We start from the raw sequence: 25,566 nt of genomic DNA on the forward strand, positions 1-25,566 counted from the left end.
AGTTTAGCCAATTAAAAGGCACATATCCTTGTAACCAACCAAGACAAGAGACAGGACTATCAACCCCCTCAACACTTCACATCCTCCCTCCAAGTCAAAACCTCTTCACTCCCTCCCATGAGTCACCTTTACCTTAATTTTCTTCAATCTTCTCACCTGTCTTCCTCCCTAAGTATATGATATAGTTCTGTGTTTCAAAAACTAAATTCCCAATCTTTTCCCTTATAACTTGTTGACGAACCCCCACCATTTGTCCTACAGTTTCCCCTCGTTTTGATTTTGATATCTGAATTCCCTAAGTTCATTTCAGTTTTTTCTGTCATTTGTGTTTCCAGTAAATCAGTAGTTGGTCTGGTGAAAAGGTCAAAAACCGTTGCTTTAAGGCATGTTTTTAAAAATGTATACTGGAACACAGCTATGCCTATTCACTTATGTATTCTCTATGGCTGGTTTCATGCTACAGCAGCAGAGTTGAGTTGTGACAGAGACCATCTGGCGGCCAAAGGTTAAACTATTCACTATCTGGCTCTTTACAGAATAGAACTGCCGACCCTTCTTCTCAGCGTTTACTCAAATAGTTTCATTTTTTGAGTAAAATCATCTACAGGTCTATTTTCATCAGTAACCACCTAATTATTTAGTTGTCTTTTCCTATGATGATAGCAGCCACAGATGCTCAATGACTAGATTAATTCACTGCTGCTGCTGCTGCTGCTAAGTCGCTTCAGTCGTGTCTGACTCTGTGTGACCCCATAGATGGCAGCCCACCAGGCTCCCCCGTCTCTGGGATTCTCCAGGCAAGAACACTGGAGTGGGTTGCCATTTCCTTCTCCAATGCATGAAAGTGAAAAGTGAAAGTGAAGTCACTCAGTCGTTTCCGACTCTTTGCAACCCCATGGTCTGCAGCCTACCAGGCTCCTCTGTCCATGGGATTTTCCAGGCAAGAGTACTGGAGTGGGGTGCCATTGCCTTCTCTGGATTAATTCATTGGGGATTGGATAATGCTGACATTCTAGTTCTTTCACTCCCTTTTCACTTATTTGCTGAAATAATTGCATAAAGAGAAACATGACCACATCAATTATTTGGTAACTCAGTGGTATAGCTCATATAACAAATACAAATGGAATACTTTCTTTAGCAGTAAAAAAAAAAAAAAATAGCTCTCAAACATTCTATGCAGTTGACCAATCAGTTTCTATATTACTATGAGTTTACATATTTGAGGTGTTTCAATCCACTTTAGTTATTATTTGCCTTATTGATGGCCAAATTGTCTCATCTTCAGCCAACGGAATCTTCCAGTTGATTCTCAAATCTTTCTGACAGGAGTTTAGCAGTCTTTGTGGGCTTTCTTGTTATCTGCGAGACAAGATGTTCCTAGTTCTTCTTGTACGTTTCTGCCTCTAGCCTGTCCTCTTATCTCCAATGAAGCCTGGTTTTTTAGGTGTGTGTGTGTGTGTGTATGTGTGTGCTTAAGTCTCTCAGTCATGTCTGACTCTTTGTGATCTCATGGACTGGGGCCTGCCAGGCTCCTCTGTCCATGGGGATTCTCCAGTTAAGAATACTGGAGTGGGTTGCCATGTCCTCCTCCACGGGATCTTCCCAACCCAGGGATTGAACCCAGTTCTCCCACATTGCAGGTAGATTCTTTACTGTCTGAGCCACAGGGAAGCCCAAGAATACTGGAGTGGATAAGCCTATCCCTTCACAGGGGAACTTCCCAAGCCAGGAATCGAACCAGGGTCTCCTGAATTGCAGGTGGATTTTTTACCAGCTGAGCTATCTGGGAAGCCTTCTTTTAGATGGAAATGGTTATTTCAAGACCACAATTTAGGCACTAACAAGCTTATTGCAACTGGACTGATCGCAAAAATATTTTCAGGTCTTTTTAGTGGACAAACCTACAAAATTGAGACCTACACATTAATACATATACAAGATACCTCATGAGATCATGCAAACACTTTCTGTTCAAATTCAGGACTGAAGGGAAAGTTGGCTTTTGACAAAGCAATTATTTATCTGCTTCTCTTTTCTTTCACGATCAGAAAATCCTAGTTCTCAAAGACAGCAGGGATGCCTAAATGAGAATGCTACAAGTACTTCTTTGCTTTATTCCACGTTACACATAAGACATTTTCACCAGGTGTAATTAGGATTATAGAAAATACTTTAAAATTTCTTTGTATATTTCTTCCATGTATTAGTTATGGCTATAGTGTCAGACCATAAAGCTGTTACATACTACCCATAAAGCCATTACATATTATACTTTCTGCTTTATGTACCTCCTTTAGTCCTATTTCTAGATATAGAAAATTTAACTTTAAGTTAGATGGCACTCCAAGGTAACTAGCAGAAGTAAAATCAAGTATCTGGAAGAACCCAACTTTAGTCAGTCCAATAGTAATTTTAAGATACACCCTAATTTCACAGATGTTAAAATACAGAAAAGTTAATTTCAGATTCTATGAAATACTGTATTTCCTGAATATCTATTTAAACTAGTTCTTAGAACAAGGTCTGACACACAGCAGCAAAAACAAAAATCAAAGCATTAACATTCTAATGGTATGACTGGCAAAATAATAGGCCCCAAAGATATCTGTTATCAGCCCAGGAACCTATGAATATATTACCTTACATGGCAAAAGGGACTTTGCAGACATTATGAAGTTAATAACCTTTAAATAGGATTATCTAAATAGACCAAAGGTAATCATGGGGAGATCTTGAAAGTAGAAGAGCAAAGAAAGAGCCTGAAGAAGATGTGACTAAAAACGAATAGTCGAAGATACAACTTGGTTGGCTTTAAAAATGGAGGAAGTAGGCCATAGGCCAAGGAACTGGGAGATCCCTAGAATCTTAAAAAGGCAAGGAAAAAAAATTTTTTTTCCAGAGTGTCCAAAATGGAACACAACTCTCCTGATACTTTTAGCCCAGTGAAATTTGTAAGTCTTCTGCCTTACAGAACTGTAAAATAGTAAGTTGTATTATTTAAGCCACTGCTGCTGCTGCTAAGTCGCTTCAGTCATGTCTGACTCTATGCGACCCCATAGACGGCAGCCCACCAGGCTCCGCCATCCCTGGGATTCTCCAGGCAAGAACACTGCAGTGGGCTGCCATTTCCTTCTCCAGTGCATGAAAGTGAATTCACTCAGTCATGTCCGACTCTTCACGATCCCATGGACTGCAGCCTACCAGGCTCCTCCATCCATGGGATTTTCCAGGCAAGAGTACTGGAGTGGGGTGCCATTGCCTTCCCCGATTGAAGCCACTGAAGTCTGTGGTAATTTGTTACAGCAATAATAGGAAATGAATACAAATAGGGCAAGAGAGAATAATAAATGTCAGGTGATAATCAGTATCATAAAGAAATTAAGTTAGACTAAAGGAGAATTTAAGTAACCCAAGCCGGGTGTGTATGATTTTACATAGCATGATCAAGAAAGTTGTCTTTCAAAGTGATGTTTGAATAAAGAAATAAAATGAAAGACAAAGCCAGTCAATGAATACCGGTGTGGAGTAGACCAGTGAGAGGAAACGGTCAAGGGCACACGCTCTGAAACAGGAGCACGTCTGTATGATTAAGCAACACAAGGAGGCCAATACGGCTGGAAGACAGTGAACTCTGATTTATAACTTGATATGAACATCAAGTTTATAAATCTGTAAAAATGGCACATTCAATAATAAAATCATCACTAAAGATGTTATGATAAGTTACTATAGATAAAATTTAGTAAATGAAACCCTATTAAAAAGATGCAAAATATGCTATGTACATTCATACTTTGAGTGAGGTTAAATTTTTTTGCTATAGGATTCAAATTCTACTTAGGAAACTCTAATCTAGTATAATTTCATGTAGTATTAAGTATACAAGAGTAAGTGAACAAAAGTTTGAAAAACGGATTTAAACTCTAGACTTCTATTTTCTTCAAAGCTCAAATAGAAATGACAAGTGAAAATAGAATGTGTTAACTAGAATTAGATAGTTAAGCATATTCGCCTTTTGGTACTCACTTTAAAAATTAGAAACAATAATGAACTTTAACCCCAAGTTCCCTTATCAAATCTCCAAGGCACATTAAAAATCATGTCCTCTATTTGCTTCTTCCTTTGCACCTTATCAGTTCAGTTCAGTCGCTCAGTCGTGTCCAACTCTTTGTGACCCCATGAATTGCAGCACGCCAGGCCTCCCTGTCCATCACCATCTCCCGGAGTTCACTCAGACTCACGTCCATCGAGTCTGTGATGCCATCCAGCCATCTCATCCTCTGTTGTCCCCTTCTCCTCCTGCCCCCAATCCCTCCCAGCATAAGAGTCTTTTCCAATGAGTCAACTCTTCTCATGAGGTGGCCAAAGTACTGGAGCTTCAGCTTTAGCATCATTCCTTCCAAAGAAATCCCAGGGTTGATCTCTTTCAGAATGGACCGGTTGGATCTCCTTGCAGTCCAAGGGACTCTCAAGAGTCTTCTCCAACACCACAGTTCAAATGCATCAATTCTTCGGCACTCAGCCTTCTTCACAGTCCAACTCTCACATCCATACATGACCACAGGAAAAACCATAGCCTTGACTAGACGGACCTTAGTCGGCAAAGTAATGTCTCTGCTTTTGAATATACTATCTAGGTTGGTCATAACTTTTCTTCCAAGAAGCAAGCATCTTTTAATTTCATGGCTGCAGTCATCATCTGCAGTGATCTTGGAGCCCCCAAAAATAAACTCTGACACTGTTTCTACTGTTTCCCCATCTATTTCCCATGAAGTGATGGGACCAGATGCCATGATCTCGTTTTCTGAATGTTGAGCTTTAAGCCAACTTTTTCACTCTCCTCTTTGACTTTCATCAAGAGGCTTTTTAGTTCTTCTTCACTTTCTGCCATAAGGGTGGTGTCATCTGCATATCTGAGGTTATTGATATTTCTCCCAGCAATCTTGATTCCAGCTTGTGTTTCTTCCAGTCCAGCGTTTCTCATGATGTATTCTGCATAGAAGTTAAAGAAGCAGGGTGACAGTATACAGCCTTGACATAGTCCTTTTCCTATTTGGAACCAGTCTGTTGTTCCATGTCCAGTTCTAACTGTTGCTTCCTGACCTGCATACAGATTTCTCAAGAGGCAGGTTAGGTGGTCTGGTATTCCCATCTCTTTCAGAATTTTCCAGTTTATTGTGATCCACACAGTCAAAGGCTTTGGCATAGTCAATAAAGCAGAAATAGATGTTTTTCTGGAACTCTCTTGCTTTTCCCATGATCCAGCAGATGTTGGCAATTTGATCTCTGGTTCCTCTGCCTTTTCTAAAACCAGCTTGAACATCAGGGAGTTCACGGTTCACGTATTGCTGAAGTCTAGCTTGGTGAATTTTGAGCATTACTTTACTAGCATGTGAGATGAGTGCAATTGTGCGGTAGTTTATATAGTTCTATATAATCATTACAGGAAAAAAAAAAATTTGTACAAAGAAAACTCAGCCCCAAAGAGCTTAACTGAGAAGTTCTAACAAACATTCAAGAAAAGGACACAAAATTCTACCATAAAATAGAAAAATATTACAGCACACTATTTTTAAAAATTAACATAATTTGTAAAGGATAGGAAAGATAATATACAGATTTCACTCACTAACTCAAATGGAAAAGTCCTACACAAAATACTGTCAAGCCATATCCAGGAAAGCATACCTACAAAATACCTGTCAAACATTATAATTATTGGTAAAATGTTCAACAAAGTTTTTCTTGGTGATCAGGGTGGAAAGAAAAATAAGATACCTACTTTACCACCTCCTTCTAACAAGCAAGTGGCAACTGGTGAATGAAGACAAAGTTAGAGATCAAAGGAAAAAGAACACATAAATGTAATTCATGGAGAAGGGAATGGCAAATCACTCCAATATTCTTGCCTGGGAAACTCCATGGACAGAGGAGCCTGGCGGGCTATAGTCCGTGGGATCGCAAAGAGTCGGACACGACTGAGTGACTAACACAAACATAATTCACAGATTATGATTACAATCATAAAAACCCCAAAACAACCTACATGCAAATTAAAATTAATAACTCTAGTAAAGCTAATGGATCCAAAATCAAAGGTTCTTTACATACCAGTAAGAAAGGAAAATGAAATTTATTTATTTATAACAAGTGCTACCTGAGGCTAAGTAAGAATAAAAGACACTTAAGATCAGACCTCTGGAGAGAATTCTACCAGGCTGAGTCATATAATTGTCAATAATCAAATATTTTGAATCTATAAAAACATTTCATACGGTCCAATCTAATAAAAAGGGCTTCCAAGGTGGCACCAGGGGTAAAGAATCCACCTACCAATGCAGAAGACACAGGGACATGGGTTCAATCCCTGGGTTGGGAAAATCCTCTTGAGAAGGAAATGGCAACCTATTCGATTATTCTTGCCCAGAAAATCTCATGGACAGAGGAACCTGGGGGTGGCTACAGTCTCTGGGATCACAGAGTCAGACGCTACTGAGCGCACATGCCTAACCTAATAAAAACATGACAAAATCATATTAAAGGCCTAAATAAATGCAAAGAAATCACACTCATAGATTAGATTTAATCCTGTACCTCTCAAATTCCTAATGGTTTTTATGTATGTGTTACCAAGGTGACTAGAATGCTCTGTCATATTATGAAAGTATGAAACTTATGTAAGGATATACAAAACAAACCAATGATACAAAATAGATACATCCATACATCAGATGGATGAATGGCCTTTTAAATGAATGATGCCAGGAAAAATGATTATTCACATGTATTAAGGCAAGTCTAATGTTTACCTCACATTGTACCAAAAAACCTACTTCAAGTGGGTTAAAGAACTAAAGAAAGCTGGTATTAAGCTTTTATAAGGTAATAATGGAGAATGTATTCTATGAGTAGGGCAAAGTTTCTCTCCTCTACTCCACTCCATGTTTTACTGAGATATAACTGACGTACAATTGTCTAAGTCTAAGGTATACCAGACCACCTGACCTGCCTCCTGAGAAATCTGTATGCAGGTCAAGAAGCAACAGTTAGAACTGGACATGGAACAACAGACTGGTTCCAAATAGGGAAAGGAGTATGTCAAGGCTGTATACTGTCACACTGCTTATTTAACTTCTATGCAGAGTACATCATGAGAAATGCTGGGCTGGATGAAACACAAGCTGGAATCAAGATTGCTGGGAGAAATATCAATAACCTCAGATATGCAGATGACACCACCCTTATGGCAGAAAGTGAAGAGGAACTAAAAAGCCTCTTGATGAAAGTCAAAGAGGAGAGTGAAAAAGTTGGCTTAAAGCTCAACATTCAGAAAACGAAGATCATGGCATCTGGTCCCATCACTTCATGGCAAAGAGATGGGGAAACAGTGGAAACAATAACAGACTTTATTTTGGGGGGCTCCAAGATCACTGCAGATGATGACTGCAGCCATGAAATTAAAAGATGCTTGCTTCTTAGAAGAAAAGTTATGACCAACCTAGACAGCTTATTAAAAAGCAGACATATTACTTTGCCAACAAAGGTCTGTCTAGTCAAAGCTAGACATGCAGCTTTTCCAGTAGTCATGTATAGATGTGAGAGTTGGACTATGAAGAAAGCTGAGCACCAAAGAATTGATGCTTTTGAAGTGTGGTGTTGGAGAAGACGTGAGAGTCCCTTGGACAGCAAGGAGATCCAACCAGTCCATCCTAAAGGAAATCAGTCCTGAATATTCATTGGAAGGACTGATGTTGAAGCTGAAACTCCAATACTTTGGCCACCTGATGCGAAGAACTGATTCATTTGAAAAGACCCTGATGCTGAGAAAGATTGAAGGTGGGAAAAGGAGATGACAGAAGATGAGATGGTTGGATGGCTCATCACAGACTCAATGGACATGAGTTTGAGTAGGCTCTGGGAGTTGGTGATGGACAGGGAGGCCTGGTGTGCTGCAGTCCATGGGATCATAAAGAGTAGGCCACGACTGAGCTGCTGAACTGAACTGAAGGTGTACAACATAATGACTTAATATACAGAAAAGTGATTACCACAAAAAGATTAGTTAACATCCAACACCCCACAGTTACAGATTTTTTCCTTGTGATGAAAATTTTTAAGATCTACTCTCTAAGCAGCTTTCAAGTATACAGTACATTATTAACTATAGTCACCATGCTATACATTATATCCCTAGAACTTATATATCATATAACTGGAAGTTTGTACCTTTTAACCACTCTCACCCATCTCCCACCCTGACTAACCCTCAGAAGGTTTCTTAAATCAAGACACAGAAACTATAAGCATTAGGGCAAATTTTTGACAAATTCGACAACCTAAAATTAAGACTACTATTCAAACATAGGAAAAAAAGATAAGCCACAGAATTGAAGTAGGTATTTTCTCCACATATAACTGACATGGTCAAGTCACCATAACTAGAACTCCTAAAAATTCAATGAGAGACTACCTAATTAACTACAACATACACCAATGCTTGAAACAGGATCCTTAATGCTTTGAAACAGGATTCTTACAAGAGATATCCAAATAGCCAACAAACATACAGTTCTCAAACTCATTAATAGTCAGGGAAACATAAATTACCACCACAATAGTGTATTATTAGAAACTCACCTGAGTACCAAAAACTCAAGTCCGACAAAATTAAGTGTTGTTAAGAATGCAGAGCAATTTGAACTCACTATGGTCGAAGTGGAATCTGGTACAACCACTTAAATATTTGGTTCTATCTACTAAAGTTAGATGCACAAGCTCTACAATCAAGTGATTCTACTTCTAGAAAAGACTCACCCAACAGAAACTAACACACATAAGCACCAGGACAGAAGTATAATATCATGGAAGCACTGTCTGTAACAGCACCAAACTCTTTCCAGTGAAGGGAAAAGATTTCTAACAATGAAAAAAAATTCCCATCCACAAGCCAAAGTGACTCCTTTTTTGGCTCCTGTATCCTTAACAAGTCTAGTGAAAACCTATATGACAGCAAACATAAGCCTTTATAGGACAGTGTGTTTTATTTTGGGACAGCCTTCAAATACCACCATTTTCTCATGAGTCAGTATTTGCCTATCTATAATTTCCACTCAATCTTATTTCTAGTCCCTAAAGCCAGAGTGCTCCACTCTTCAACTGTACCTCAGAATTACTCAGGAAAACGTTTTAAATAGCAAGCGTTTTTAGCTCAATGTTACGAGTATTGCTGTGTATATATCCTTTTTTTTTCACTTCCTACACCTACGTACATTATAAGAATCTCTATATAACTAATTTATGTAGATGCTTTCTTCTTTCCTTCATGATTTGTATCCATGTCAGAATTTCAAGCTACTTAGAAATCTGTTAATTGAGTTATTACATCCTTAGCCTGACAACAGAATCACACTTGTGTTTGCACAAAGTTCTGAAATGGTTTTCTAAAATAAAAGTTCACAATCTTTTTATCTTAGGAGTCAGCAGACTTTTCCCATGAAGGGTCAGAGAGTAAGTAGTTTAAAATTCTGTAAGTTTCATTTTTGCAGCCACTCAACAATGCTGTTGAGTACACAGACAAAAAAGCCAGTTTTAGCTAAAACATAAATGGGCACTGCTGTGTTCCAATAAAAATTTCTTCTCATAAAACAGGTAGCCAATGGGCCATAGTTTACCTACCTCTGCATTATATTACTCATTATAAGCAGATGCTTAATCTTAGATTTGTCACCTCAATGTTAAACTAGATATATATGTATCCCTTATATATATGTACAATGCATAATCAGTTAACCAGAACTTAACAAGTATGTTAGTTTGGCTGCTTCTCTTAAGTAAAAGAAAACTGTCAGGGTCATTCTAGTATCCGCAATGCACAACACAGCAAATGTACTTTTAAGAGTTCATTCTAAAGGAAAATGCACAAAAGTGCATACACAAGGTTTTTACTTAAGCATCATGATAAAGAATTGGAAATACTTTAGCAAGACTTTTTTTAAAAAGTAAATTAGTGACTATTTCTCAAATACATTTTATTCAGAAGAACTGAATACAAAACAGTGTTGACAACATTTATCCAAGTGTAAAAAGGTAGCTTTGAAACAATGCATAGTACTTGAATCACTTGAAGGAAACATCTAAAAGTATTTCTTAAAGAATTAACAATGGAAGTATCTGAGTGATATGAAATCTTGGGTGATATTTTGTTTTGAATCCTTTTCAAAGGTGGTTTTAAGTTTTTAAGTTAAATAAAATTACTGTAAAGGAAAATTTTTGCTAGTCTTTCAAGTTCAGCAGACAGCTGGCTAGGTAGACATTCATTTCTATTCTATCAATAGATCTTCACAGCAAACATAGCTATTGAAACATGTCTGTGTATTATTGGTTTAGCCTAGTAGAACCTCGTACAGTAGACAAAAATTTCTCTAATAACATGTTCAATTGTTTCCAAGGTGCTTTCAAATAATACCTCCAGCCTTAAAGTAGCAATGGCAATTTAAGGGTCATTCTTAATAAAAAATTCAAGAAATTTATTAAAAAGTTTTCCTCTAGTATGGAAATTTCCATCTTTCATGGATTCCATCTTTTTTTAAATTAAAGAACATGTGCTTAACACTTAAAAATTACATTTCTTAACCCAGTAATTAAACGGCATCAGTGAAGAGAATCTTACCCCAAGAAAACAGTCACACGAAGCTCTTTTTTGGTCCTTGAGATTGTCTTCAAAGTAGTGATTTCTGCATCAAACCAAAATCCTCTATTACTAGGACTCTCTACATTGTAATTAACCATTACCACATCACCAACATTTAGTTCATTCCATCTCAAAGTGGTTCTAGCTCGTGGTCGAAGATCCTTGACATTTATTTCTACAGTACCACTTTCCGGATATCTGAGGAGAAAGAATCACAGAACACTGCTTATGATTATGATTATCAGCATGGAAGACTAAAATTATATGCAATATGTATAAAAGCCTAATGATTTTATTCTTAATGGCACTTAAGTAAATGATATTTATTTCTGATTTTAAATGCCAGAATAAACAAGTCTTGTTAAAATCTTAATATGTCAAAATGATATTTATTTATGATTTTAAATGCCAGAATAAACAAGTCTTGTTAAAATCTTAATATGTCATTCTTAACTAGCTTGGGGAGGGAGGTGATGGGGAATGATGAGTAGAGGTAGGTAAAAAAACCAAGTTCTTCTTTTCTACATTTTCTTAACCCACATTTAAAAATTACTTTAGTAAGACTAGATGCTCATCTCTTTCTGAACTTGGAACTAGTTTATCCAGCTTTGCCATTTGCTTTATGCATAAGAAGAACATGCGTGAGTGCTAAGTTGCTTCAGTCACGTCTGACTCTGTGTGACTCTCTAGGCTGTAGCCCATCAGGCTCCTCTGTCCATGGGATTCTCCACGCAAGAATCTTGGAGAGACATGCCCTCCTCCAGGGATCTGCCTGACCCAGGGATTGAACCCACGTCTCTAAAGTCTCCTGCACTGGCAGGCAGGTTCTTTACCTCTAGCGCCACGTGGGAAGCCCATGCGAAAGAATTCCAGTAGAATCTTGATCTTACTTGAATTTCTAAAAGTTTAACAAACCTAAACCTGACTTGAACTTAAAAGGTTCCTCAATTTGGGGCCTAACATCTGGTATCCACAGGCAAAAATAGCAATGTAAGAGTCCACAGTGGTTTCTATAACATTAATAAGATCTATTGTCTTTATGTATTGCTTGCTAGTAGAGGGATAAGGAAACAAGTAATTTCTGGTTCTTGCTCTTGGAAAACTCAATCTCCTGGGGTAGGTCAAACTACTATAGCAGTGGTTCTCAAAGCAGTGGTTCCGTTTGGGAACATGCTATAAATGCAAACTCCTAACTCCACTTCTGATCTGACTCAAACCCTGGGAGTGAGGCCTAGTGGTCTATTTTCACAAAGCCTCTCAGCAATTCTCAAGCATACTCAAGTTTGATAAGCTACTGTGCTATATAGAAACACAAGAATAGTTAAGTATCACAGCATTTTGTGATGGCATTAACAAGGTAGTAACTGAGGGAAGAGACCATTAACCCTTAACTAATTGAGTGGCCTACTCAAAATGTAAGTGAGCCTGAAGTTGGAAGCAGCTCTAGCAGCTTGTCTCGGGTTCTTCCAAATCAAATAAGTACTATGCAGGCCTAGGACTCTCACAGTATGTCTAACTTATTTATAATAAATGGATATTAATCCTGGTGGGATTTTAGTTAATCACTCAGTTTAATCAAACTTCTTCAAATTTTAGTTAAGCAGAGAAGAAAAAAGAAAAAAACTCTCAGACTCGCAAGGGGCCTTAAAAAGGATCTGGTCCATTCACCCTCAGTGCTGCAATGACCTTTTACCACAAGCCTCCGAGCAACCTCTGCTTGGACAGTGAGAAGAGGGCAGCTCTAACTCTAAAAAAAGTCACTTTGTTTTCACATAGCTCTGACATAGGAAACAGAATATACTTGATACTGGACCAAAGATAAACACAATGAGTTCCACAGCTTAAGTGCCAAGAAGAAATCTACACACCGTCTCCACTAAAGACCCAATCCTTGATAGTCTAAGTTGGTCACCCTGCCACCCTTTAAGTATAAAACATTATAAATGAATTTCCTTCAACTTACATAAGGTTTTGAATCCTTTATCATCCTGTCTTTTCACTCAAAATATGTTCTATTTTCAACCTGTCTGGGTTTAAATTCCATTTTAGCTTCCTACTACTGTGTATCCTTGGGAAAGTTACCAACTTCGCTGTTTTAGTTTTACCTGTGTTTAGTTTACACATGACTATCTCTCATGTGTAAAACATACCTAGTGGTTAATTAACTAGCCCATATGGTTGTTTTGAAAACTAAAATGGTGAAGACTTTTAACTAGCTATTTTAGGGCTTTTCTAAAGTAGTGAATGTGTTTCCTGACTCAATATTCTTAAGGCCATAAATGATAGAAAACTATTCTTTTATGAGAGATCCTTTTCTTAGCTGTAACATGATTTTTACATCCTGACATTATCATATACTCCTGTGTGATTAATATAGGGAAAAAAGGGTATTTCACTGGCAAGAACTCTCCATTTGCCTATGATTGCCAAAGTTAGATACCAAGAATGGAAATATTTTAACAAAAGTCTTAAAATCATATATAAAATCATGTTTACCAGAGATGAGTCAAAATAAACCATTCCCTACATCAAAGGAATTTAAGCTATGTTTGCCCTGAAACTAAGTTTGTATGACTTCAGAACCGAATTACATTGTAGAGCATATGAATACACAGTCTTTACGTATAGTGTGTAAAAGTCATGAAAATGAAGTATACTTTTTCTAATGCTACCCAGAGATGTTAAGTCAGCTGCTAAGTAAGACATAGAAAGGACCCATAAAACTATTTTTACCAAAGTCAAGAACACGCTGAGGCTCCATTATCACTTTTATTCTTTTCCTCAGCATCTTCATTTACACATATCTTAACATCACACAGGATGACGCAAATGCTCTATTCTAACCCAAATTTCTCTTCAGATTCATATATCCAACTACATCTCTAACATGTATTTCAGGAGCACCTCAAATTCAAGAAATTCCCCCATCCTCTAATCTGCTGATGCGCAATATTCTTCACTATTTTTCATACTCCCAGAAATTGAAGTTACCCCCAATTTCTCCATCATTACTAAGTCCTCCTTACGCATACTGTCAACACTTCTTTAATGTAACTCTATATCCTCAGTAAAGGCCTGCATTTCTCTGAGGCTGTCAAGGCCAATTCATCTCCCTGTTTTAGACTCCTTAGACTCCACCATACTTTTGCCAAAGACTCTAAAACACAGATCTACTTAAAACATTTTGTGAAGCCTGATAACAATGTGTTCATAGGCTGTAGAAAAACAGGCATTCTCAAACACTGCTGATGGGAATACAAACTGGTATGGTCTCCTTGAAGAGGAGAATTTGGCAATATCCAGCAAAACTGCCTATGTATTTACCTTTTGATCCAGGAATTCTATCTACTCTAGGAATCCATCCCAAACATTAAGAAACAAAACACCCCATGAAAAGACACACACACAAGGCTGCAACTATCTGTAACAGCAGGACTAGAAATAACCAAATGTCCACAATAGGAAACTACTTACTACATGATAAAATTGTATAATGGAAAGAATATGACATTTGCTGGAGTGATATATATATATGGAGAGATATATTAACTCGAAAAACCCAAGATGCAAACAATATTTATCTTCTACCTATTAAGTATGTGTTGAAATAAATATATTTGTACTTGGGCTCCCCATGCCGTGCTACTGGTAAAGAACCTGCCTGCCAATGCAGGAGACACAGGAGACTTGGACTGAATCCCTGGGTCAGGAGAATCCCATGGAGGGGGCAGGACAACCCGTTCCAGTACTTGTGCCTAAAGAATAGTTTCCCAGGTGGCTCTGTGTAAAGAATCCACCTGGCAATGCGGGAGACACGAGTTTGATCCCAGGGTTGGGAAGATCCCCTGGAGGAGGAAATGGATACCCATTTCAGTATTCCTGCCTGGAAAATTTCATGGACAGAGGAGCCTGGTGGGCTACAGTCCACGGGGTTGCAAAAGAGTTGGATACGACTGACTTATATATGTACATACATTAAGTGTGTATATATGTGTGAGTATACATGTCATCACACACAAATACGTATATTTTGACATAAAAGGATAAACCAAAACTCATTTATTTACCACAAAAAGAGATAAGAAATAGGCTAGAAGGAACCAAGATGGACACTGTTTTTCTTAATGTACTTATTGATGTTTTTCCTTTAGAACCGTATGTTTCACATGATCATAAATTTATAAAATGTGATAAATCACTAAAGATCAAAAGCAAAATGAAAAAAGTGGCTTAAATACAAATTCTTAAGTGACTTGAAAATACACTAAATTAACTATATTCCTAGTGGAGTTATACTTATCTACTAAGGACAAAGTAAAAAATACACCAACTTTTCACTAATATTGTTTGCAACAGTAGCACCGTTAGTCTGAAACCACCATATGAGTAGAATAAGGCAAGGTAATGAGAACTATGATTCTTGAGTAAGAAAAAATAAAAGATTAAATGATAGCCCTTCAACTCTAAAATTAATTGGAAGTATCAATACAAACATTTCTTAGCTGTTTCCAATGTGAAGACCTAGAAACACAATCAAAGCAAGTATCAATGAACAGCTGACTATACACTCTAAAGAACCAAAGCTCCTTAAAGAAATGGTTGAATCCAGTCCTGGGCAGGAAACAGGAGAGCTTGGGACATCCTGTTGTACCTGAGTGTAAAGAAATCCTCATTAAGTCAGGTTCAACTTGAAGGAGCTTCCACAGGCCAGAGAGGAGACAACTTGGGCACCACAAAGAGCTGAGTTAGATTAAAGCAAGTATTAAAATCCATTAGTTCACATGATACTTAGTAAAAATCTCACTGACCTTGGAGGATCCTTTGGAGGATGCTAGGGAATTTACTCACTCTGAACACTGAAGAAGTTCAACAACTGATAGTTTATTCTATCTTTCGTATATGAATCAACTGTTAAGGAAAGTTCTTTATGAAAGAGCTATATAGCTAACAAATGAAGGAAAGAAAAATATTACCATTGTTACTACATTTCATTACATAGCAACTATAGGTAAAGGTTGTGTGGGTGCTCAGTCACTCAGTCGTGTCCAACTCTTTGTGACCCTATGAACTACAGCCCCCCAGGTTCCTCTGTCCATGGGATTTTCCAGGCAAGAATACTGGAGTAGGTTGCCATTTCTTACTCCCAGGGGGTCTTTCCTGGCCCAGTGATCAAACCTGCATCTCTTGCACTGGCAGGCAGATTCTCTTCCACTGTACCACCTGGGAAGGTAAAGGTTATGGCTACTAAAACCATTAAAAGCTGGCAGCAAATTTCACAATGGATTTATCAGACTGACAACACCCAAATCTTACAACAAAAAAGAAAGGGGAAGCAGGTATTATACATTTCTCAATGTCATGCAACAGGTAAATATATGGATGGTGCTGCATCCATAGAGTCAAGCAATCACTGTTGGAAAATAACCAGAAAAAAATTCCAGAAAGTTCCAAAAAGCAGAAGTTCAATTTGCCAGGTTCCAATAACTATTTATACAGCACTTTTTTTTCAAATGTTTTATTTATTGGACACACAGCACGTGTGATCTTAGTTCCCCAACCAGGGATCAAACCTACTCCCTCCATTGGGAGCTCAGTCTTAACCACTGGACCATCAGGAAGTCTCGATACAGCATTTACATTGTATTTGGGCTTCCCTGGTGGCTCAGACAGTAAAGAATCTGCCTGCAATGCAGGACATGTGAGTTTGATCCCTGGGTTGGGACGATCCCCTGGAGAAGGGAATGGCTACCCACTCAGTATTCTGGCCTGGAAAATTCCATGGACAGAGGAGCCTGGTGGGATATAGTCCAAGGGGTCACAAAGAGTCAGACACAACTGAGCACTTTTAGTATATAGTATTTACAACTATTTACAGAATATCTACATTGTATTAGGTATTACAAGTAATCTAGACATGATTTAAATAAGAGGATGTGTATAGGTTATACCCCAAAAAGTCATTTAAGAAATTTGAGCATTCATGGATTTTGGTATGCACTGGGGTCCTGGAACCAATGCCCTATGGATACCAAGGGATGACTGTATAAGCTTTCAGGAAACTAACATTAACAGAAATGTAATCAGTGAAGTCCCAACTGTGGGAAAACTGAATAAACTGTCACTTGCATAAACAAATAATAAGGAGAAAAAAAAAAAGTCGGGGGGATCTGTAGGTTGAGACTTAACCTAGCAACTACATGCAATGGATGAATCTTAATTTTATCCTTATCTGTACATTCTAAGAATATACTTTAAAAACATAAGTCTGAACATTGACTGGTCATTTGATTTTAAGGAATCATTGTAAATTTCAGGTGTGATTTTTTTTTTTTTTAACATGCTGGGGTCCCCACGTCAGGTTCAGTGATTTGTTGGGGGAACTCACAGGTCTCATTCTCACAGAAGAGCACACAGTTCTTCCCATGGCTATGATTTACTATAATGAAAGGATACAAAGTAAATTCAGCAAAGGAAAAAAAACAAGGTCAAGTCCAGAGGAAACCAGGTACAAGCTCAAGCAGTCCATTCCCAGTAGTCACACAAAATGTGCTTAATTCCTTCAGCAACAAATTCTGACAACATATGTGTTATAATGTTGTCTACCAGGGATGTGCAGTAAAGAATGCTCAAGAGTTTTATTAGGAATTGATCACATCAGCATTCAATGCCTAGCACAAACCAAAATTCCAGACTCTCAGAAGCAGGTATTCAACATAATCCATATTTCTTTTGTAGAGCTTATGCACAGTCAACCATTTTTATCAAGGAATGAGAATCCTCCTGAAAGTTAGCTCCCCAACACCAGCCAAAGGTCAACCACACATCGACCTTTCAAAAAGTAGTAAATCTCTGGCTTGATGTTAGCTCTCTTCTGCACACTTTAAGAAGAATCCATTTAGCTATTTTCTCAGTTGAATGCTCTTAAGATGTCAACAACAAGATGAACCAGGAAAGAGTGTGGCCTTGGCTCAAACACTGTAACAGATCTCAAAAGTGCTGTGATTAAAAGTTGTCAGTTAACTACAACCATTCCCTGTAGGTCAACAAGTTCTGTCTTGAAGATCTGAGCAGTGTGCCCACCATAGCTGCTAAGGCTATTTCTGGTTGAAAACACTTACAACTGGGGACTTGCTCCAAAATAATCCAGTGGTGGTACCTGAGGATGCTGGCAGGGACTGAACAAGATTGGCCAGGAGGTCAAAATGAGTAAAGATAGGTGATGAGTTCATTATACTTTCTCTCAACCTCTGCGTAAGTTTAAAGATTTCTACAATAAAAAATAAAATGCTTTGTGCTTCAAGTTCAGGTGTAAGGATCTTCCCACTTTATTTTAAAGTTTTCCCACAGGTGTACGAAACTCAAAGTCAACACTCAAGGCTTACAACGAGGACAAGCAGCCTCTGGTTCCAGCCCACTACACTTCTGATTTCTATTCCCCAGATGCAACTGTTTAACTTTTAGCTATTTTTGTTCACCTCCACATTTACATTTAAGCAATGTGCTTACATTGCTTTTTACTTCAAACTGATTCTACCCACCCCTCATGTACAGCTCATTTGCCTCCATCCTCCTCTTTCTTATACTTTACTAACACAAGGCACTGCTCTAAGTGTTCTTAAGCACATTAAACAAACTGAGTTGTCTGTACATATCAGTATTTTTTTATTATCTTGACTAAATATTAATAAGTGTTCACAGCTAACTAATGAAGTATGCTTTAATTATGCATCCGCTCTTCCACAGCTTTGTTTTCTATTGTGTACTTAAGTTTCCTTTTTGGTTGCAACTTGCTTAGTTTTCTATTTACACATGGTAAAGAACCTGCCTGCAATGCAGAAGACCCAGGTTCGATCTCGAGGTTGGTAAGATCCCCTGGAGAAGGAAATGGCAACCCACTCCAGTATTCTTGCCTGGAGAATTCCATGGACAGAGGAGCCTGGTAGGCTACAGTCCCTTGGGTCACAAAGAGTCAGACACAACTGAGTGACTAACACTTTCACTTTCACCATTAATTACCCCCATTCTGCCACAGCTGTTAAAATTCCACTGTGTTCAGACATTTCAGGTATTCTACTAATCTTCTGGGTTGCAAAACATTTTCTAAATACCTCTGTCCTATTCTTATCTGGACAGCTTGCTCTTCATTGATATCACACTGGGATCTCCTATCATTACTTCTTGTGTTGAATCCTATTTCCCAAATACCATGTTTTCCTTTTTCTTGACTTAAGCCTTGAATGTGGTAGAAGTGATTAAAATGCTCTTTCATATAAATAAATCTTTTTGTTCTCAGTTTTTTCCATGTGTGTGTGCTCAACTGCTTGTGTCCAACACTTTGTCACCCCATGGATATGCCTACCTCCAAAGTACCTGGTAAATCCAAGATCCGAACCTTCCTAAGGTTCTTCAACACAGTGCACTTGCTTGTTGTTGGCTTCCACTCAGGTTTCAGCTCTTTATGGCCTAAGTTAGGCATCATTTACCCATTAGCTTCTTACCTTTCAAAAGTTTGCTGTTTTCTCTTCTGTGTCTTACTTCTACCACATTTTTTTTGGTCCTCAGGGGCTTATGCCTTTATTCTTTTACTGTCTTCTAGGAGGGTTTAAGAAGGAGTGGAGACAAACATGCATCTTAATCTGCCACATTTAACTAGAAATCTTTATTCACCTTTAGTTTGGTTTCTTGTTACTCACCATGTATCTTCTACACTCCATCCATACTAGTCTACCCTCAGGTAATGCCGTATTTCCTATCTCCTTATCCTGGTATCCTAGCATTCTCTTCCATCAGGAATACAGAATTACCTTCTCTGCCTTATATTCTCAGAACTTAAGGTATTCTGAAAGCTAGGTGTGCATACTTCTATCACAACTTACACTGTAAAATACCAAGTTTTCATTAAGAAGCAGGTACCATGTTCAAACTTTGGTGTGTTTGGGATGTAACAGGCTGACAAATGTTTGGAAACATGCAACTCATTAAATAAAAAAATCTTTTATATAACTAAAGCTCTTGAAAAAATGTAATAAATCAACTATGACCACTGTGTTTCAGGATAGTTACGTGGCAATGAAGAACTCTATACAGAGATAAGAAAAAGGTACTTTAACACAGCATTCCCTGCCTCCCATGGAGTCAAAGGGCTGAAGATAAGCACTACAAATTGGTCCAAGCACTGACTTCTTCCAGCAGTGGCACTGAGGAAGACTGCAGGAAACTGCATGAAATATTTTGGAAAGTGCTGGAAGCTTAAAAAAAATTCTAAAACAGGGCTCAAGATATCCCTCAAAATCTGAAGCAGAGAGGTAGGAACATATCAAAGCTGACTCTATCTAGACTGTGCCATGAGCCCACATACAGATATAGAAAGATGATACCAGGGTCCTTTTTTTCCTAATTACACTTCATGCCCTCCTGTTCTCAGAACCTGAAGTCAAGTTATTATCCTAATAGAGATGTAAGACAGACTATTCTAGTTAGCTACTTTGCATCTGTGAGAGTAGAGAAACACTTTGGTGTTATACAGTCTATATTCTCAGATAAACCTTAAATATCCCTAAGTTTTTTCTTCCCAGTAACATTTTCATTGCTCTACATACTCTTCAGGTATCTTTTAGAGCTATCCTTCAGTATATGCTTTATCCTGAACTATGTGACATTTTAACAAAATCCAACTGTGTTCTCAATTAGCAAATTGAGTAAAACCTGGGGAATTAAACTACAAGGAAATTGATTAAGCACAATTTTTACAACAGGTTTGTTATAAGAAAGTAAAAGTACATTTCCTTAGGTGACTTGTAAGCTAACTAATCATTTTATAAGATTCAAACTGTATTAAGCAAAGTACTATCACTGCAACCTTCTTTCAAAACACGGCTTCCTGGGGTTAAAATGCTTAAATAAGGACAACATTCATCTGGAGGCATGTTCTAGTTTAGCCAATCTTTAATGTCATACTACATGCAAAAAGAGAGCATTTTTTAATCTAATAAGTAGCACTGCTAACTTTCACACCTTAAACGTACAGCTTACTCACAGACAAAAATAACTTACTTAAAACTGCTTACAGTAGGACTTAAATACATACATGGAAATAAAACTCATTTGTACAACATGTTAACAATGGTGTATAACTTTTAATTGTTAAAATAATGTAGTTATGTTTAAAAATAGCTATGCCAAAGGTAAATTATTTTAGAGTACTTACCAAAATAACTTGGTCTTATTAATAAATTAAAAGCAGAAAGTTTGACTATTATTACTGGATACTTTTCGAGGTTGTTAGGGAAAAAGAGAACACAGTCAAGTAGATATATACAAATGAGGAAATTAAAGCTGAAAGTTTAAAAAAAGCAAAGCAAAAAACTTAACCAAAGACCTAGAATTCAAACCAAATTTCTGATTCTAATGCCTGAAAACTATGCTGCCTATAACAGAACCAATGATCTGTATACTTAAGAAGGCCCTGGCTGCCTGTTTGAAAAGCAGATTCCTGGGCTCTACTCCAGGCCAACCCAATGCAGGGAGTGAGTCTTTGATAGCCCTCAGGAAACTGCACTATAGACACCTTATCTGGGTGAATCCACAGTTTTGCTGACCATCTTTGGGAAATACTACTATAAAGGTATGATGTATAAACTTGAAAAAGTGAAATCAACTGATATCTGTAGTCATTTTAACTAATATTTGTAGTTATTTTTCTAAGCACTAAGTTATCTTTTAACACAAGAGAAGAACACAATAAGGTTAAAGATCTAACTTCTTCTGCCCTCCTTTTGCTTTTTATCCATTCAGAACACTGCAAGTCACAGAGGAAATATTCTAAGTTTTTGGCAAACATGTCAGTAACAACCAAGACACAATGAAGCAGACTTGGCACTGCGCCAGGGTTCTGAACCGTAACTTCTCGTTTATAGCTCCCTACTCAAGATCAACATGACACGCTGACCTGATTTTTAAAAATCGTACTCCTTTCCTCCCATGAAAACCCAGAAATCATTCAAACATTTTTGACAGTTCTTTAGAAACAGATCACATCAATACATTCAAGAAAATCAGTTTTGTTACTTTACAGAACAACTTTTACTTAAAAATACCACTTATTTTATTCAAAATTGGCTCACTGACTTCTATTTGTAGTAACCATAATTAAGGCTACTCAAAAGCATGCACCACAGGCTCAGAATAACTCAAAAAAAAATATTAAAGACTGCTGGTGGCAATGACATTATTCTAAGACATTCACCAGATGGGCTTTTAACTGTAGCCTAGCATAAGTTACCCTCCAAGTCCTAAGTGATGCTCTAACAGTTCCATTTGATCTCATTCCATTTGATCTCATGGGTTGAGCCATGACACTGTGTTAAAAACAGCAGTTTAATAATCTATTTTCCCTTACAGAAAAAAAGAAAGCACACAGGTATTTGTTTATTGATTTAAGGTTTCTATTCTGTGAAAGTATAACTGGAGAGACTGATAGAAAAGTTAAAAATATGTAAACATAACTGCTTTATAAAATTACATATACATATTTATTTATATATTAAAATATTTTATAAGCAGGCTTCTCTCAAAGTGAGAGGTAGTCTGGTAGTGTGGTTCTAAGTATGTGCTTTTCCGAATCTCGATCTACCTCCTATCAACTATTCAATACTGGGTATGTTAGCTAACTTCTCTAAATCTCAGTTATTCCTTCTTTATACTTAGAAAAGTATCTACTCCATTGATTGTTTAACGAGGATTACATGAAATAATCCAGGTAAAGGACTTGTAGAGTGCCTGGCACATAGCATTGTATTAAAAAGAGAATTACTGAACTATACATTTAAAAGGGTACTTCAGAATAATTTACTAAAAATTCAAAATAAGTTTGTTTCCAAGGTAAACCGACATTTCTATTCTAAATGTGAACACTATGGAACATGAAAGCTTATATGGTAATTTTCACATCATTATGAAAACTCAACACTTACTCATGTTTCAAGATTTCAACTTTGCCTAGCCACTGACAATTATTAGGATATAGAAATAAAGTAATTTTCATAAACATTTTCCCTCTTTAGATACATACTTCCTTGTTCAAACTACTAGAGGTTTCTAACTTACATTTCTCTTTATAGAAATTAGCTCCAATTTATAAACCAAGATCTCTAAATTAGACCACTAAATTTAACAAAGCAATTTAAAAAAGCCACTAACATGACTAGTATTCCCAAATTCACCTTTTCAAATGACCTATAAAGGTACACGTTGTAAGGATGTACAAGCAAGAAAGCATGGATGTCGGAAGATTCTAAGATCTAATTCAACGTGAAGCCAAATTTAGGAAGCTTGTCTTAAAACCACAGATGCATTTTAGAGTGTAATTCAGAAGCAAAGCCAGGACTAGATCTCAGAGCAAATATTCAACTACTATACAGAGTGTTGGCCCCCACTCCAGAATTTACCAATACTTAATGGATGATGGAACAGAGAGAAGAAATAAAGTATACTTTTAAACAGTCATTCTGGAGCTAATTCTGCAAATACTACTACCATGTTCCTTTTATATGATCTGGGTTGAGTTCTTAAGAGGAAGTGCAAGTTTGGGGAATTCAGAGAAATTATCAAGTCAAAAGAAACAGTATGTGAATGATGTTAACATACTAAAATTGTCACAAAACTCAAAACATTAACTGGCTAAAAAAAATCACCAGTAGAGAAACAGACATAGAGAACAGACTTACAAACATGGGGAGAGGGGAGGAGAGGGTGAGGTGTATGGAGAGAGTAACATGAAAACTTACACTTCCATATGTAAAATAGACAGCCAAGGGAAATTTGCTGTATGGCTTAGGAAACTCAAACAGGGCCTCTGTATCAACCTAGAGGGGTAGGATGGAGAGGGAGATGGGAGGGAGGTTCAAAAGGAAGGGGCTATACGTATACCTATGGCTGATTCATGCTGAGGTTTGACAGAAGACAACAAAATTCTGTAAAGCAATTATCCTTCAGTTTAAAATATATATATATTATATATATAAAGAATAAACAAAAAAATTACCAACATATCATAAAAGATAAATTCTCCACAAACATGTTATGGACATTGCTTCCCTATGTTAGCCAAGCTGGCACAAAGACTGCATAGTGGAATATGGGCCCTCATTTAAATGATATAGATCATTTAGCTTAAATGAAATACAATTCTTTTATTAATAGAAAAGAGACTTAACTAACAATTTTATCTATATAAAAACAAAAATGGAAAAATCAACAAGTCATATGCCACCTATATAGGCACTAAAAGATGAACACTCAGGTTCCTCAGGTATTGTATATCATCTCCAGTCTTTAATATATTCACTATATTTAAATTGTCATATCAACCCCTTTCCCTCATATTGGTCTTTAGAGGCAGGTGTGTGATAGCAAATGATAAAGTTGGGCAAAAGGCAATGAGTGAGTGGTTCTTAAATTTGAGTATACATATGAACCACCCAGAGGACATATTAAAACCCAGATTGCAGGGCCACCTACAGATATCAACTTATTATATCTGGAGTTAAGTACAAGGAATTGGATTTCTAGCAAGTATAATGCTCACATTCCCAGCCAGGTCTACACTTTGAGAACCACTGTTCTAAGGCCATAGTTCTCACTATGGCTACATATTAGAATCCCAAAGGAATTTTTTAGACACCAATGCTTGGAAGTCCCAAAGATCAATCATACAGGAAGTTCTGGGAGTAGGTCCTAGGCATTGATATTTTTAAAGCTTCTTAGACAACTAACATGGAAGTAGGGTTGAGAACCACTAGCCTAATTAAAATTAATCTAAACCAAATCCACAAGGAACAGATGTTTCTTAATACAAAAGCAGGGTAAGGACTTAAGCCTTTATCTGTTGATAGAGCAGCCAAGTGATGAGTATAAACTCAGTAGTGTGCCCTCAGCTACCCAGGATTGAACTCAAAGTTGTGAGTGAGGTCTGCTTTAAAACCCTGGCAGAGTCGAAAGCCAGTCTTTAGGTCATACAGAATGTTTGACCTTTGAAGTGACGTAGGCTACTACCAATTACATATACCATGTTTAGGCACAGTGCCAATAATGCATATTGGTTAATGCATAAGCTCTGAGTCAGACCATTTAACATATGTGACCTCTGGCAAGTTACATAAGTCTTGGTCTCTTCATATGGGAGTTAATGTAACATTATAGTTATGTTAAAGATTATATGAACATTCCAGTAAGAAGTTAGCTCAGAGTCTGGTACATAAGACTTAGTGTAATTAAAGTCAAGTCTGTCAGTCGTGTCCGACTCTTTGCGACCCCATGGACTGTAGCCTATCAGGCTCCTCCATCCATGGGATTTTCCAGGCAAGGGTGCTGGAGTGGATTGCCATTTCCTTCTCCAGGGGATCTTCCCGACCCAGGAACCGAACCCGGGTCTCTCGCATTGCAAGTAGACGCTTTACCGTCTGAGCCACAAGTAAACCTAAATTTAAAAAAGACTTAATGTAAGTACCTGTAAGCTACACTATAGACATATTAAACTACTAGAAATGCTAAGGAACTGACTGACCCTTTTCATCTACTTCCACATGAGTCAAGGTCATGGCTCTTCATCACAATAGCTTTGGGATCTCTATTCTCACAAGACTACAGTTATAGCTTTGTGAATTTAAATGTTTAGGACCCTTAAAAATTTTAAACCTTAAATAACTACAGAGAGTAACTAATGGGAATAAACACAACTTTTAGAAAGCTATGGAAATATACAGCACAATATTACTAGGAAATAAAGGAAATTTTCATCTTCTCTTTCTTTGACCATAACAACTTCATGCATTTTTAATTTCCTGTATTACCTTCCTTTTATTTTCTGCCAAATT

At 37.4% G+C, this 25,566-nt stretch overlaps 1 protein-coding gene across 3 annotated transcripts in view; it reads right to left on the reverse strand.

The window, feature by feature from the left end:
* LOC120863524 (E3 ubiquitin-protein ligase UHRF2) overlaps positions 1-25,566 on the reverse strand; it is a 75,303-nt gene that overhangs the window by 29,173 nt on the left and 20,564 nt on the right. For all 3 annotated transcript variants that reach the window (XR_005721033.1, XR_005721031.1, XM_040239877.1), the window contains exon 4: positions 10,673-10,891. Coding sequence is in view for 1 of the 3 variants with exons in the window: in XM_040239877.1 (XP_040095811.1) it covers positions 10,673-10,891 (219 nt within the window). In the remaining 2 variants the exon portion in view is untranslated. The remainder of the gene's footprint in view (positions 1-10,672; positions 10,892-25,566) is intronic.

Source organism: Oryx dammah, unplaced genomic scaffold, assembly GCF_014754425.2.
Source record: "Oryx dammah isolate SB20612 unplaced genomic scaffold, SCBI_Odam_1.1 HiC_scaffold_1, whole genome shotgun sequence".
Taxonomy (NCBI): domain Eukaryota; kingdom Metazoa; phylum Chordata; class Mammalia; order Artiodactyla; family Bovidae; genus Oryx; species Oryx dammah.